This window comes from Silurus aristotelis (assembly GCF_946808225.1).
Source record: "Silurus aristotelis genome assembly, chromosome: 16".
Classification (NCBI taxonomy): domain Eukaryota; kingdom Metazoa; phylum Chordata; class Actinopteri; order Siluriformes; family Siluridae; genus Silurus; species Silurus aristotelis.
Genome location: NC_139589.1, coordinates 4,115,874 through 4,131,392, shown reverse-complemented (window position 1 = coordinate 4,131,392; position 15,519 = coordinate 4,115,874). Strand labels below are relative to the sequence as shown.

General features: G+C 39.3%; 1 protein-coding gene across 4 annotated transcripts in view; it reads left to right on the top strand.

Annotated features, from left to right (window-relative positions):
- Positions 1–15,519, top strand: part of tenm2b (teneurin transmembrane protein 2b) — a 331,309-nt gene that overhangs the window by 284,750 nt on the left and 31,040 nt on the right. For all 4 annotated transcript variants that reach the window (XM_083564505.1, XM_083564502.1, XM_083564503.1 and 1 more), the window contains 6 exons: positions 1,374–1,496; positions 7,501–7,706; positions 8,916–9,111; positions 10,848–10,949; positions 13,019–13,213; positions 14,840–15,040. In XM_083564505.1, the coding sequence (XP_083420631.1) occupies positions 1,374–1,496; positions 7,501–7,706; positions 8,916–9,111; positions 10,848–10,949; positions 13,019–13,213; positions 14,840–15,040 (1,023 nt within the window). The remainder of the gene's footprint in view (positions 1–1,373; positions 1,497–7,500; positions 7,707–8,915; positions 9,112–10,847; positions 10,950–13,018; positions 13,214–14,839; positions 15,041–15,519) is intronic.

Sequence of the window (15,519 nt, the reverse complement as noted above, 5' to 3'; positions counted from 1 at the left end):
ACCAGATTCAGTACTTTCATAGTACGAGTTGCATTGGCATTGAAAAAATCCGCAAAATATGAGCTCATAGGTTCGGACGGAGAAGACGAAAAGATGATGATGATGATGATGATGATGATGATGATGATGATGATGATGATGATGATGATGAAGTGTGCGTGTATGTGTGTGTGTGTGTATATGTACGCCCAAGTGAGTGACAATAGAGTAGCTGACAGCAGAGCAGCAGATGGGCTGGAGGAGTCAGCACTTTCTTTTGGCCAGAGCAGTCACTTCACACAGGAACGATAAGAGGGCCTGCTGCATTCATACTGGAGTGAGAGAGAGAGAGAGAGAGAGAGAGAGAGAGAGAGAGAGAGAGAGAGAGCTTGTGTGTGTGTGTGTGTGTGTGTGTGTGTGAGTGTGAGTGTGAGGGACGAGTAGGAAGGCATTGATTTTGTGGGGATGAGATTTAGGGGTGATGGAGGACTGAGCACGGAGGTGAGTCATTATCACGGAGACTGCAGACATCGGCATCTTCTCTCGGAGGTGGAATTGTGAACGGGTGTGTTTGTCGGGGGCATGCTTTCATATCGTGGTGGGGACCGATAGTTTCGACCATGTGGTTGGTCAACATTCGAAAAAGTACAAGAAAAATGAATTTTGATTGAGCTTCCTTTTGGTTGCAGAGGTTAGGATTAGATGTAGAGACACAATATAGTGTTAATGAGCTGCATTATGAAGAATAGTAAGACAGATGTGTGTATGTTGTGCGTTTGTGTGTTTGCATTGTTTCTACACTTATATTCCATAGATGTTTGAAATTGTGTGGCTTTAAGCATGTATATGTGTATTACAAACAAGAAAATTGGAAAATTGTGCCATCACATCATATAAAAAATAAATAAATAAATAAAAAACGGTGAACAATTCCTCTGTCTACCTCGGACTTAAAAACTAATTTCATCTTTTTCCGAAGCAATTTTCCTGTCCTTTGCATTGCCCGTGTATGTCGAGATAAGCGCTGTGCCTTTTGTGACACCCCGTCATGTGGCACTCGACATCAGCCTGCCGTCTGCTTGACTGAGTCATCAGGGACGGGCATTTTTGACGTTTTTGGTGTCTGGTTTCTGGCGGAGTTGCTGAGGTAAAGTGTAGCTTCTCTATGCCTGAGTGGGCACGGAGCTGACGCCGAACTGCATCAGCGTGTATAATGAGCGGATGTGTGCGTTCCAGGCAGGCAGCGGGTATTGTAGCTAAGTTCCTTGCTGTCATGTTGGGTTAGCGATGCATACATGGCATGGTGTCAGTGTTGAGGTACTCTGTCATGTTCTGTTTCAGAAATCCCTCTTTTTTCTTTCTCTCCCTCTCTTTCTCTTTCTCTCTTCTCCCAGCTCTCAATCTGCTCGGACTGAACTGGCGCCTGAAGCCTACCAACGGGCATCTCGTCAGCACCGGCCTCAGCACAGGCATCCCCAGCACTGGCGACGTGGCAACAGTGCCCTCCGGAGGCAGAGGTAGGAGCAATTAATGTGACTGAGCAGTGATGGAGGTCTTACATCAGGGTTTTTTTCCCCTCTGTATTTTGGCTTTCTGTCTACAGGCACAGGGCTACTGACATAAAAAAATAAATAAATAATGGTGGAGAAATTGTTTCAGTGCAGAAAGGCTTTGATCTTGTTGATTTTATATTCAAGTGCCTCCCTAAATAGTAGTTATACACCCATGTATTCCTAACAGCTATCAATCTAACAACTTATTTTTTTGTGTATTTATTCCACATTTTATCTTTTTCACCTTCTAATATGCAGATCTTGAGGCATTTGACAACAGACTATGACACACTCTGACTGGACCGGTGTGCTCACATGAGCAATTTTTTTTTTTTTAATTATCATGGCTGTGGTCTGACAGGAGATTTTCTACATTCTTTTATTCCACTTAGTCTTTCTTTTGCTTTCAAGACTTAAATCAGCAAAGGCAGAGACACATCTCAAGCCATTCAAATATTTTTAACTGGAAAAATGGGCAGATTTTTTTTTTCATCCACCATGTTACCCTATTTTTTATATGCACACAGTGATCCAACACATGTACTCTGTCTTACTCCTACCGACTTTCATTCCCCTTCTCTCCAGTGCGTATCTCCACCTCTCTAGGATCGTCCGTTAACCTGTCCATCACCACTGCAAACAGGAAAGGGCTCAGAGCCGATCCTTGATGCAGTCCCACCTCTTAACTTGAACCAGTCTGTCTTTCCTACTGCACACTTCACTGCTATCACACTGTCCTCATACATGTCCTGCACCACCCTCACATACTTCTCTGTCACACTTGACTTCCTCATACAATACTATATTTGCATATAAATACATATTTATAAATAAATAAAACATTCAAAGCTGAATCTTGAATCATCACTCTATATACTAATATTTTTTACAAAAGGCGAAGCAGCTGATGTTAACATTTCACACATAATTTTTTTAATTTATGATTTTGAATTATTTTCAAAAGTATTACTAAATTCAGCTTTTCACGTTTTTTTGTTTTTTTTCCCTGATTTATTTTTGTCACATCACCCACCACTAACTCCCATTCATTCCTATATTCAAACCAGTTGTTATAGCAACGATGATGTTTTTGACATAAAAACACGGGTATACATGACAACAGCTGCAAAGTGCGGTGTATGTCATGTTTGTTTGTGGGTGTGATTCAATAAACACTCGAGCAGTACAAAAAATAACCTTTAAATATCGAACAGGCATAAGAATGAGAGGAGTCTGGGATGTGAGATGGGAATCTGTCTTTTCGTTATTTCCTTTTTGGGCCGAGTTCTTTGATGGACAATTCAAGCTGTTAAAGCTTATGCTCCCATCACAGATTCGGGTTTTGTGTATTAGTGCTTCGTCGTTCTGCTCGTGACACTGACGTGGATTCTCCCGCACGCTCTATTAGCCAAAATGAAAGTCGTCACAACTCCTACTGACCATCACCAATGACTGATATTTATCACCTCATAGGCATTTACACACATCTTCCTTTTCTCGCTCTAATCTCTAAAACTGTATCCACCCACTGAGAAAAGAAACATTGGTGCAAGTGTGAATGAGCACATAGACAGGAATCCGTGCTGGATCGGGGGGGAACGTGGGCGTAACGTGGGCAGGAAGACAGCGAGTGAAATGGGTTTTGAGTGTAGGGAAGCATGTTTCTCTCTCTCTCTTTCTACATTTCTTCCCTTCTCCCTCCATTCCTCTCTCTCTTTTCCCAAAGTGTTTCTCCTGCAGGCTTAATGGAGAGAGTAGACAACGCACGATAATAGCACACGTCCATCTCAGTTTTATTTCCATGTGCTTGTTTGCATGGGGATGAAATTGGCATCATTGAAGAAAATTCTAGTTTTGCGTTTCATTTGCCACATGTGGGTCACTTCTAGGCTTCTAAAAGGGTTGTTGCGCTGGATACGTCACCAAAAAGCCGTGTCAGAGTAATCGTGAGGGAAATGACTCCATTTCATTATCTAGCTAGCTCAAACAGTAAAAGCAGTGGTCTTGGGTCATGCGTACGTCAGTCATATTTCATCATATTGCTTTGCCCTAATATTAAATCCCTACCAATAATCCCCACAAGGCTTCATTTAATAATTCATTATTATTGTTTGGATGAAGCAGATGAAATTGTTGTGAGTGGCCTGCATAGCTTTTAGATTTATTTGTATTTTTTTTTCATTGTTAGAGTCATTTGGTCATTTTTGGTAGCACTAAGGCCACGTGAGACCGAATTACACCTTGGATGTGAAGTCTATAGAGCACTATACACACATTCAACCCAACCAGTCAACTGAAAAGAATGACGTTGGTGGATCCAGAACCATGTATTCCAAGGAATCTGCAGTTGTATCCCACCTCATGACAATTTCGGACCTTCAAAGAGAAGATGCCGACCCCGCAAGGATCCCAAGCCATCTAGAGATGTACCAGCGCCGACTGGATCCCACTTAATGAAGATTTTAGACGTTGGACTTTGAGGATAAAACAACTTCTGTAATCATTACTCAAACTATAACATTGTACATTTGCTGTTTCTTCATCATTGAACATTTAAAGGCATGAAGGATTTGGAGTTGAATCTTAGATGTTGAGCTAATTTATATCCCAGGAGCTCCTGGTTTTACAACTCCACCTAACTGTATTAGACTATAGAAAGGACATTACCTTTAAATCACACACTCTGGGGCTCATGATATTTCACACTCTCAACTATTTGTATTATTTTTATGATTTATAGTCACATTTTTGGTGTCATTCAAATGAGAAAGTAAGTCTGGTTCCTCTAAAGGTTTCTTCCTCATACAAAGGGAGTTTTATCTTGCTACAGTCACACAGGCTTGCTCATCAGTGGATAAATACACATATTTCACTTATATTTAAATGTTTGCTCTTACATTCTCTAAAGCTGCATTGAGACAGTGAGCATTGTTAAAGAAAGCACTATAGAAATAAATGTGAATTACCCTTGCATTACTAGCCATGAGATGGGAATACACGTGGGAAAAAAAATCCATCTCTCTAATGCTATCTATGTATGCTAAAGTCTATCTAATTTGGGAGGTGGAAGGAAACCGGAAAACTCAGAGGAAACTCATGCAGAGACAACAGGATCTAACTGCAGATCATAACTCGATGTCTGCGAAGTCCATGGTGTGTAGTCTGAACCCTGCACGACCTTGTAAAAGTGAAAAGCAAAAAAGTGAGGAAGGGGAGGAAGAAAAAGGCATGGGCCCTCCCGGCCCTTCCCTCCTCTTCCCTTCCCTCCATAGTTTTATTTGCGACTGATAGGAGCAGTTCTGCCAGGCTGAGCCTGTGTCAGAAACGCAAACCTCCAGCCTACGTGGGCCAGCCTCTTCTCCTTATGTCGGCTTTCTCCATTTCACTGTGTCTCTGAGGTCTCGCTGCATATCTCTCCATCCATGTGCTGTGTTAATGAGAAGGGCTGGAGCCGACTCCCACTGGTCCGGAGGCAGTGCGACTTTTAACAGGACTGTCACTCAGATCTGTGTGTGTGTGTGTGTGTGTGTGTGTGTGTGTGTGTGTGTGTGTGTGTGTGTGTGTGTGTGTGTGTGTGTGTGTGTGTGGTGAAGCCAGATGAATGAGGGCTGGTTAGTTTAGCGGCAGAACCCCTGGTGTTTCTCTTGCACTCATGCTTTCTTGTTCTGTTTAAATGGACATTGAGGGTTTTTTTTTTTTTGCAGAAATAATAAGTGTCCTGATCAGGCTCCATTAAACTCTGCGAACAGCATGCGGCCTGTCTTGTGCCGGAACACTCACTGGCCACAGACACACGAGTCTGCATTACACTTGCTAGTCCACTCTTTCTATTTAACATGTCCATATGGGTTTTATCTGGGTTCTCCGGTTTCCTTCCAACTCCCAAAAACATGCTAGTAGATGGATTTGCCCCTAAGCCTGCATTTAGTGCCTGAGTTTCATCCAAGCTGTGTGTTGTGAGGGGAAAAATTTGGAATATTGTATTATGCCTGTTATATATGTTAAGTTTTGCAGATGTGATTAATGTTATAAATTTTGGGATTGGCTGTGATATGTTTACCTATTAGGAGATACTCATCTTCGACCTGTGTTTAACCCAATGGGAAAGTAATAATAGATCACTATGGTTGTCATATTTATGTCATATTTTTACCAGAGGAAAAACAGAAGGTAGACATTTATAACTGTGTTAAAAACGACTCAGATGAATGAAGATGGACAGGAAAAAGGTACATATATGGTCGCAGAAAGTGGGATGGTACGGTATAGGGCGAGTAGTAAATTTGTTTGTCCAATCAACTTTCCTTTCTTTTGTTCAATGAAAAATCAATATGCATGATTACATTTAATAAAGTCCTTGTATGATGGAAATTCAGGTCAGTAGTTCTTTGACATTTTACCTGAGATACAGAGCTACCCGAAGTTTCAATTTCAAGTAAAGCTTATTACATTTTACTAGGACTGCCTTCATTTAATTTTAAAAGGTGGATTTCCACAACAGTGTCATGCCCAGTGTTCATGGGGTAAACACAAAACCCAACTGAAGAGGAATTTAATGAATGATTAATATGTCAATTAATATAGTTAATGATCCATTATATCATCATTATGATAATTGATAATAATAATAATAATAATACTGTACATATTGATCTTTCAGTACTCTCTTGGCGTTTTTGTTATACAAGATGTTATGAGTTATTCTTAGAGGACTAACATCATTCAGCCCCTCCATCTCATAATGCTTCACTGTCACGCTACATCACATTGTTACCCAGATAGCCATGGTGAAACATACAGTTTTTACTATTCATAGGGAAAAAAATATATTCAAAAAATTGAAAGAAATATAGAAATGCATGTAAAAATAAAGGAACTAAGGATGTACATACTGTAAGGAATGTAAAAGTGTAGGAAGTGGTGAAGAAAGGCAATGGAAGAAAGGAAAGATGAAAGTGCTAAAGAACAGGAATGAAAAGGCTTAGAAGGATGTAAGCAAGGAAAGAAAGGCAAGGATAAAGTTGACGAAAAGAGAAGACGGGTTTGAAAGAAAGGTGAAGATTAAATGGTTGAGAGAAGTAACGATCTAGAACGATAAAGGGAGTAGAGAAAGGAATAGGGGAATGAGGGGATGAGTAAAGGATGGAAAGGAGGATTAAAGGGTGGGTGAAAGTAAATGAAGGGAGAATGGAATGTAAGAAAATACAAAAAGAAGGTGAACAGAACAAATGATGAAGAAAGGAGAGGGGAACATAAGATAAAAAGATTGAAAGTATAGAATGGAGTGGTGTGGAGGTGTCCATTTTATTTTCCACACTTTTACTTGTCTGCCACTGAGGAGCTTTGCAGCTCTGCAAACTGTGCTGGATATATATATATATATATATATCCAGCACTGTGTGTGTGTGTGTGTGTGTGTGTGTGTGTGTGTGTGTGTGTGTGTGTGTGTGTGACTGTGGGTGTTGGTGTGTGTGGGTAGGTGGGTGTGTGTATGTGTGTGTGTGTGTGTGTGTGTGTGTGTGTGTGTGTGTGTGTGTGTGTATATATGCATGTGTGTGTGGCTCAGTAACTGTGCTGTAGTTTCTCATGGGAAAAGGCAGAGTTGGAGTTTAAGTTGATGCTTTGGCAACCCACTCTGCAGACTCATTAGTACAGACCGCAGTCTCAGTGGGATAAAACGTGTTGATCTTCCTTCATAGGCTCTCAGCAAGTGTTTGTATATGGAGCATAAAATTATTTCTCTCTCTCTCTCTCTCTCTCTCTCTCTCTCTCTCTCTCTCTCTCTCTCTCTCTCTCTCTCTCTCTCTCTCTTCCTCTCTCTCTCCCTCCCTCTCTCTTTCTCTCTCGCTGACAGGCTGCCGTCCTCACTTTTCCTGTTCTCATTTTTTCTCTGCTTCCAGCTGATCGAGTATCACAGATTTCTTCTCTTTCTTTTTTTCTTCATTCTCTCATATTGTTCCTCTCTCAGGGCCATGGCTGCTGAGGAACAGCAGTATCAACAGTGGGGAGCTGGAGGTGGGACGGCGAGTAAGTCAGGAGGTTCCTCCTGGTGTCTTCTGGAGGTCTTTGCTTCACCTGCGTCAGGCCCATTTCCTAAAGTTCAATATCTCACTGGGGAAGGACGCCCTGTTCGGGGTGTACATGCGGAAAGGCCTGCCTCCATCTCACGCCCAGGTCTTTAAAACAGCCTCACAGACACACACACACACACACACACACACACACACACACACACACACACACACACACACACTATATACACTTGGCACCTCCTACTGCGTTCTCTACTTCTGCCTGTATACTTTTTAAGTGTGTGTCCTGGTGTAAACTGGTAAAACTGACTCTGTTCTGAGTATATTCAGGCAGCAGATCCACAGCGATCTTTATTTTCAGGTCCATCGTTCCCTATGCGGCGCTAGCAATTTTTCCAACATGGCAACCTGGACATAGCTTTTTATATAAATAGTCTGAAGTTTAGTTTACAGCAAACAAATCTGGAATAATCTGGAATGATCTGGAAATTAATTCTTCTCTCATTTATTTACAATTCCTTCTCTTATTCACTGTTTTCTTTTATTCACTGTTTAATTTTTATTCACTGTTTTATTTTTAGTTAACGTTTTTTTCACTGTTTCCTCTTTTATTTACTGTTTTCTTTTATTCACTGTTCTCTATTTTTATTCAAGGAATAAGTGTTTTAGTGTTCAATCCCCGCATACCACATCTCTAGTATATGTTCTTTTTTCTCTTTCCACCTTTTCTTTTTATTTCCTTCTGTCATTTTCTTCCTTTTCTTTACTTTTTTCCGTTTTTGTACTTGCTTTTTTAAATCACATTCCTTTTTTTTATTTCTATATTTCCCCTTTTAGTTTCCTTCCTTCTGTCCTTCCTTCCTTCCTTCTCTCTTTTTCCCTTTATTCTTTCCTTTTTTTTAATTTTGTCTTCCATTTTTTCCTTGCTTCCTTCTTTTCTACTTTCCACACTTGGTTTTCTTTATTTCGTTTATTTTCTGTATTCTGTTTTTATTTTTCCTTTCTTCATTATTTTCCTTTCTTTCTTTCTTTCTTTCTTTCTTTCTTTCTTTCTTTCTTTCTTTCTTTCTTTCTTTCTTTCTTTCTTTCTTTCTTTCTTTCTTTCTTTTTTCTTTCTTTCTTTCTTCATTCATTCCTTCCCTTCCTTCTTTAATTTGCTTTCTTTCTTTTTTGCTTTCTTTCTTTCTTGATTTCTTTTTTGTAGTCACACATATGCTACATATACAGTTAGTTGTGATTCAGTCGTAAATGCTAGAGTGCCTGTTAATTACATTTTTAGCTGTGGTCCACTCAAACCTGCTCTCTCTCTCTCTCTCTCTCTCTCTCTCTCTCTCTCTCTCTCTCTCTTCAGTATGACTATATGGAACGTTTGGACGGGAAGGAGAAGTGGAGTGTGGTGGAGTCTCCGCGGGAGAGGCGCAGTATTCAGACGGTGGTGCAGAACGAGGCTATCTTTGTGCAGTATCTGGACCCTGGCACATGGCATCTTGCTTTCTATAATGACGGCAAGGAGAAAGAGTCGGTCTCCTTCAGCACGGTGGCTCTGGGTACGCCTGTCTGCCCGCTCTCATTACCATATCACTCGTACACGTTAGCATCTCAGCGGAGGCTTTTGGCTAAAAGAGCAGGGCTTCATTCCAAGCAGTTTAACTGGAATATAGATAGAGTGTTAGCTCGGGTACTTTCGAAAGTGTCATAGCCTGAAAGAGTAGTGTGCGATCGACTGGTGCTAGAGCAGGCTTGTGAGTTGTATACTCCTTTGAGAAATCACACGGAGTAGGCCTTAGCTCTCACATTCACTTCGCTTCAATGCCAATAGACTGAATGCAGACTTATGCAAAAAAAAGGAACATTTACCAAGTGCTTACTGCTATAAAAGATTTATTTTGAAATGGTTGAAGAAACGGATATTAATAGAAAGAGCTTAGAGATGCCCCTGGAAAACTCGCTTGCCAATTTTTATGTAATTTAATCTTTGGCCAATTTACACACTCAGAATAGGGCACTATCTGCACTCTTTATCATACATGAACTCATGGCTCTTTTTTCTGTTGCACCTCTCAGTCTTTGTCTAGTCTTTACAGTCTTATCATCTTCATTCAATATTTTGGTGATTTCCATTTTCATATCTCAAACACAAAGACAAAATATCACTGTATTGCTAAATATACTTTCTTACATTTGAAATGTCTTTTTTTCTGAAAATTCGAACCATTGAGTTGTTATATTTTACTAATCGAATTTTGAATAGTAGATGTAAGTGGATGTGAAACTGTAAACTATAGACAGCTACTATAGGTGTATCTTTCGTGTGTCTCTAAGGATTTATGGAGCAACTCAGAAGGATGGATTTTGACTGTACTTAATGTCAATATGTCTGCTACAATTGCTCAGGATTACAGGTTGCATTTGATCACCGATCACTGCACACCTCAACAAGATTTAACTGTAATAAATGAACATTCAGTGACACCCAGATGAGGATGGGTTCCTTCTTGAGTCTGGTTTCTCTCAAGGTTTTTTCCTTTGCACATTCGCCACCTTAATTAGGGACATACTTACACTTATAAAGAACATTCTCATTCATTCTTTATTACCGCATTATCTGTGTAAAGCTGCTTTGAAACAATGTCCATTGTTAAAAGCACTATACAAAGAAAACAAATTAAAATGAAAAAATACATTCAATTTGAAATCATATTTAATAATGTCCATTGTCTGAAAGCAGCTTCATGTAGCTTAATTATTACATTTATTTTTCATGGAGTCAAACCCACCACATTGGTCAAGATAGTGAAGCTGTTATGGTCTTTTTCCACTTATTCATGGAGTAAAGAGGAACCAAAAAATTGTGTATTGCAACAAATAGGTCTATGGACAGTAATATGAAACAAACCGGTAATTAGGTTTATAATCTTCAATGCAGATTTGTCGGAATATTGCTGTTAGCACTGGCATCACTGGCATACACCATAATGAAAATTGTCATTACTACCCCAAATAAACTCCTCAAACCTGCAACCTCTACTAAGGCAGCATTGTGGAAGACATCTTGAATAATAGTTATGGATATTATTATCCTGATAGTTATTAATCCAAGACCACCACCTCTTGTCTGTTCAGCTTTCGAAGATTTATGCCTTTATTTCTTATTACGGTAATAAAGTTCCTCTTGTTTCAAGTAGAGCCAAGGAAATTTAAACATCGGGGCCTTGCCCTTGTCTTTTCCCTTATCATTAATCACTGGGCATCATTAACCCACTTCTTTTTCGACATCACCCAGATTCTGTGCAAGAGTGTCCGCAGAACTGCCATGGCAACGGAGAGTGCACATCAGGAGTGTGTCACTGTTTCCCCGGTTTCCATGGCATGGATTGCTCCAAAGGTACTACTCAAAGTGCATCTGCTTCTTTCATTACTTTCTTGTTGGCATACACTTGAGCCGTTGACTATGCCAAATTGACATTGCATATTAACATATACTTGATATAATTAGATATAAAATTGCAGGCGCTTGAACACTACAATTATTCAAGCTTAGCTTTTACTGTTTACCTCATTCGCAAACTTTATTATACTATTTATTATTTGCACGTTTTCCGATCAAAGCTGTTCTTTTTTCACATATAGCTAATATTTTTCCACATTCTTTGGTATTGTATTGTCTGGAACAGAAAAACACTTGTCATGTGAAGGTGTTTCATATTTATAGACAATACTTATGCTCTGATATTTTTACCCTGTATAATTCAATTCCAAAAAATTTTTTAGCTTTTAACTTTGACTAGTCACTAGCATGGCCAGCATTAGTAAAACTGTACTCTTGTAAACATGGCAAGCAACTGTAAAGCATTATGGCAATCGAGTGCACTGCACTCAAAAACAGCTATCCAGCTATCCAGCTCTCCAGCGGAAATAATCCTATAGTCTGCAAATGCATAATTCTGATGAAAACGATATTTATTATAATAATATATAATAATAACTATAATAATAATTTATAGATTAAAATAATTGTGAGTGTGAGAAAGCATAGGACCTCCACCTTGGACCGCCATAATCACAAAAAGCAAGTCATGTTAATGTTTTTCTCAAACGCACGTGTGTAAAAACACACAAAATATAATGCTGATGGCTGTTAAAATACCAGAGACAAAATAATTTGTTTGTTTTGTCTGCTTCTTGAGAAAAAAAAACGAGTAGAAATAGTTAGGCTTATCTATTATTATAATGATCTAATACAAATCGGGTCTAATCTTTAGAAAGTGTAACACAGTTTAATATGTAAAAGTTAAGGACGATTCTGAGAATGTACAGATTAGTCTATGGCATTTTCTCAAAGTCTCGCGCGAATTTTAAAGGATGAGCTACTTTCCCTCAGAATGCTAGTCACACAGTGTTTTGCTAGTCACCCAGTATAACACTGTTGCTATGTAAAAGCTATATAAAAAACATTCTGTGAAGAAATGTACACCATTTTTTTTTTTTTATCCAAATCCTGATTATATTCAATGAGCATGTTTGGTATCTATTAAGTGTGCACTATAGCTTCAGGGCTAATGTAATGCTAACAAATAGAGTTAGCTTACAGTTACGCATCATGCTCACTGTATGGAAAAATGCTTATGCTCAGTCTCTACCAAGTCCATAACTTTATCAACATTAGCCGATTATAGAATTAGCAGTTTTAGTTAAAAACGCATTGTTATGCTAGCACAAATTCTGGACCCCTGTTCAGACAGTAAGTCGGAACAGCAATAAAAAAAACAGTGCACATTGAGGGTTTCTAGTGTTTAGTTAAAATTCTTTGTGCAGAGGTCTGGTTTTTTTTGTGATTCAGCGAAAACTGTTGCTGTTGCCCTTTCTGTCACTGTGTGATTTACTGGTGTTTATGTAATGAACAAAAAGCAAAGCTGAATCAAAGCTTTAATCAAAGCCTAAAATGTCTAATCAACTATATTTGGGTTAGGAGGAAAATTTGATCCCATTTAATATTTTGTTAAATAAATTAATAAAATTCTCAGAAGGCTGAAATTTGGTACTGAATACTGTATCTAAAAGAAAAACAGGCAGAGCGAGAGCACACTGCAGCCTTTCGCTACAAGACTCCACTCCTGCAGATATTGCCCTTTTTTTTTTTTGGTTGAATAATATGTGTGCGAGTTGTATTTCCTTCATGCCAGATCTGTGGGCCTGGCTGAGTGCTCGTTTGTGCGTTGGGTGTTTATCGTATCGTCTCGCTTTCTGATTCGCCCCTAGTGCTTTTATATCATTTCCTTGTACGCAGTCACAAACACTGATATTATGATATGAATAATAAATAAGTTTGTGCCGCCAGATGTTTGTTTAACCGAGCATTGCCCGTGACTGTGTGGTAGCTCTTTGTTTCTCACCACTCCGCCTTAATTACGCTGTTTCTTCTGTTTTACTTCCTCTCTGGCCTTTTCACTGCAGCGGCTTGTCCCGTGCTGTGCAGCGGAAACGGACAGTACAGTAAGGGAGTGTGTGTGTGCTACAGCGGTTGGAAAGGGCTGGAGTGTGACGTCCCAACGGCGCAGTGCATCGACCCCGAGTGCGCCGGCCATGGCACTTGCACCCACGGCACCTGCGTGTGCGCAGCCGGATACCGTGGGGAGAACTGCGACGAAGGTGAGAGTCTGGACTGGTTTCCTGTAATTAACATCTGTACCAGTTCTGACACACCAAGACACCTGTCACATATCAATTTTTACAGTCATTTTCCTCTTCCTTTACTTCTTCCTCTGTCTCTTCATCTTTTTTTTTTTCTCTGCCTTTGGCTCCAATTTTCATTTACATGTACATTTATGGTATTTGGTGGATGCACTAATCTAGAGTAATTTACAATAATCTCATTCATAGTAGATAAGGGTTAAGGGCCTTGCTCAGGGGCCCACCAGTGACATCGTAGTGGTGGTGGGATTTGAATCATGACCTTCTGATCAAAAGTCAAAACATCTTAACCACTGAGGAACCTCTTCTTTAATTTTTTATTCACTTCCCGTTTCTTCTTTGCTCTCTCAAACCTCTTCACTCGCTTCTGCAATTCCTTTTTCAACTCATCTTCCTCCTCTCTTCTTTTCATATCCTCTTTCTCCATTTACTTTTCTTTCTTTCTTTCTTTCTTTTTTTCTTTCTTTCTTTCTTTCTTTCTTTCTTTCTTTCTTTCTTTCTTTCTTTCTTTCTTTTCGTCTGGTTTCCCCCTCTTTTTCTTTATTCCTGTCCTCTCCTTAAACGTATATCCTCTTTCTTCTCTTTTCTTACCCTTATTCTTTATTCTCTTCTCCGTTTTCACTACTTTATCTCTTTTTTTAAATGTACTTCCTCTTTCTTTCTAATTCATATTCTATCATATATCTTCAACTCCTTCCTTTTTCTCTTCTTGCTCCTCTTATTTTTTGCCCGTGTTTTTTTTTCTGCGTCTCCTTCTCATTTTATCCTTCGTCCTACTTTCTCTTTCATGTACTGCCTCCTCTTTTACTTTGCCAATTTGAAAAACGATTTGAATACAACTGATGACAAAGAGGTCTAATTGTATTCATTTGCAAAATATAAAACAGCTTTGTTTCTATAACAAAAAGAATTGAGCAAGTGTTTAAACGCTAATTAGGATGCGGGATTGCAGGTATGGACAGTTATTTTCTTTCACACAGCTGCAGAACGCAGGTATGTGTCGGAGATCAGATGGAAATTTGCTAATTTTCACAGATGACAGCCATGATCATCAGTCAGCGTTAGCTAACACCAGTTTAACGACCACAGCTTGGTGTGTGTTTTATATTTTAGAGGAACCCAACAGACAGACTGTTCTACACACCGAGGGGAAAAAATCCCTGATACTTTCTAAACACGTAATAAAAAAACAATCCTTTTCCTGGCGAGATGAATTTCAGTATCTGTGTTATATTAATAGCTCCAGCAGTGGGGTACATACATCATAGGCAGTAAGAAGGGAATTAAATTGGCCTTATTGATCAGGCTTTTAAAGAATTGGCCTGCTTATATAAGATCTCATTCTTTTTAGGCACTGGAAAGATCCCAGAAGTCAGTTTAAAAGAGCTTCATTAAAATGAGTTTGTGTGATCAAAAAAAAAAAAAAAGAACAAGAAAGAAAGAAGTTTTAAGGAGTGTCTGCATGTGCAAGGTCAAGAATTACCTTCAGGGCTTTTCCAATCATCAGGAATATTCTGATGTACAGACTTTATTGTATTTGTTCGTGACAGCTTACTCTGATTTTCCTCTCTTTCCTGCTTTTAGTGGATTGTCTGGATCCAGAATGTTCCGGTCACGGAACCTGCATATCGGGTCAGTGTCTGTGTAAGCCGGGCTGGACTGGGCCGCTGTGTGATGTTCCCAGGTCTCAGTGTCCAGAGCAGTGCCATGGTCATGGAGTGTACAGCGCAGATACGGGTCTCTGCACATGCGAACCTAACTGGATGGGTCCCGACTGCTCCATAGGTCAGTGCTCATTTCCGCTTCATTTATTTTTTCACTTTCTCAATCATTGACCCTTTAATTTTCTACTCTTCCCTTCTCTTCCGCATTGTGCTCCTCCTTCGTGTCTACTTTTCCTCTTTTGTTCTCTTTCCGACCCTCTTATTTTTTATATTATTGTTTTCTCTTTCTTCCACTCAACAATGTGACTTCTTTCCCTTCTTTCTCTTTTCTTGTCAATTCCATATTATAATGTCTCTTTTGCATATCTTTAATTCTTTACTCATTTCTTACAGTTTCTCTTGCTCAGCTTTCCCTTGTCTCTCGCTGCATCCTTTTCTTAATCCCCTTCCTCGTTTTTCTTCCTTTCTTCCTTCATTTTCTCAGTCTTTTTCCTTTCTTTTGCTCTAATAAAAAAATACTTTCTGTGATTTTTCTCGCTCATTCTTTTCCACATCCTTTCTTGTTTTTTCTTCCCTTTATTTCCTCTTTTTCTTTCATTT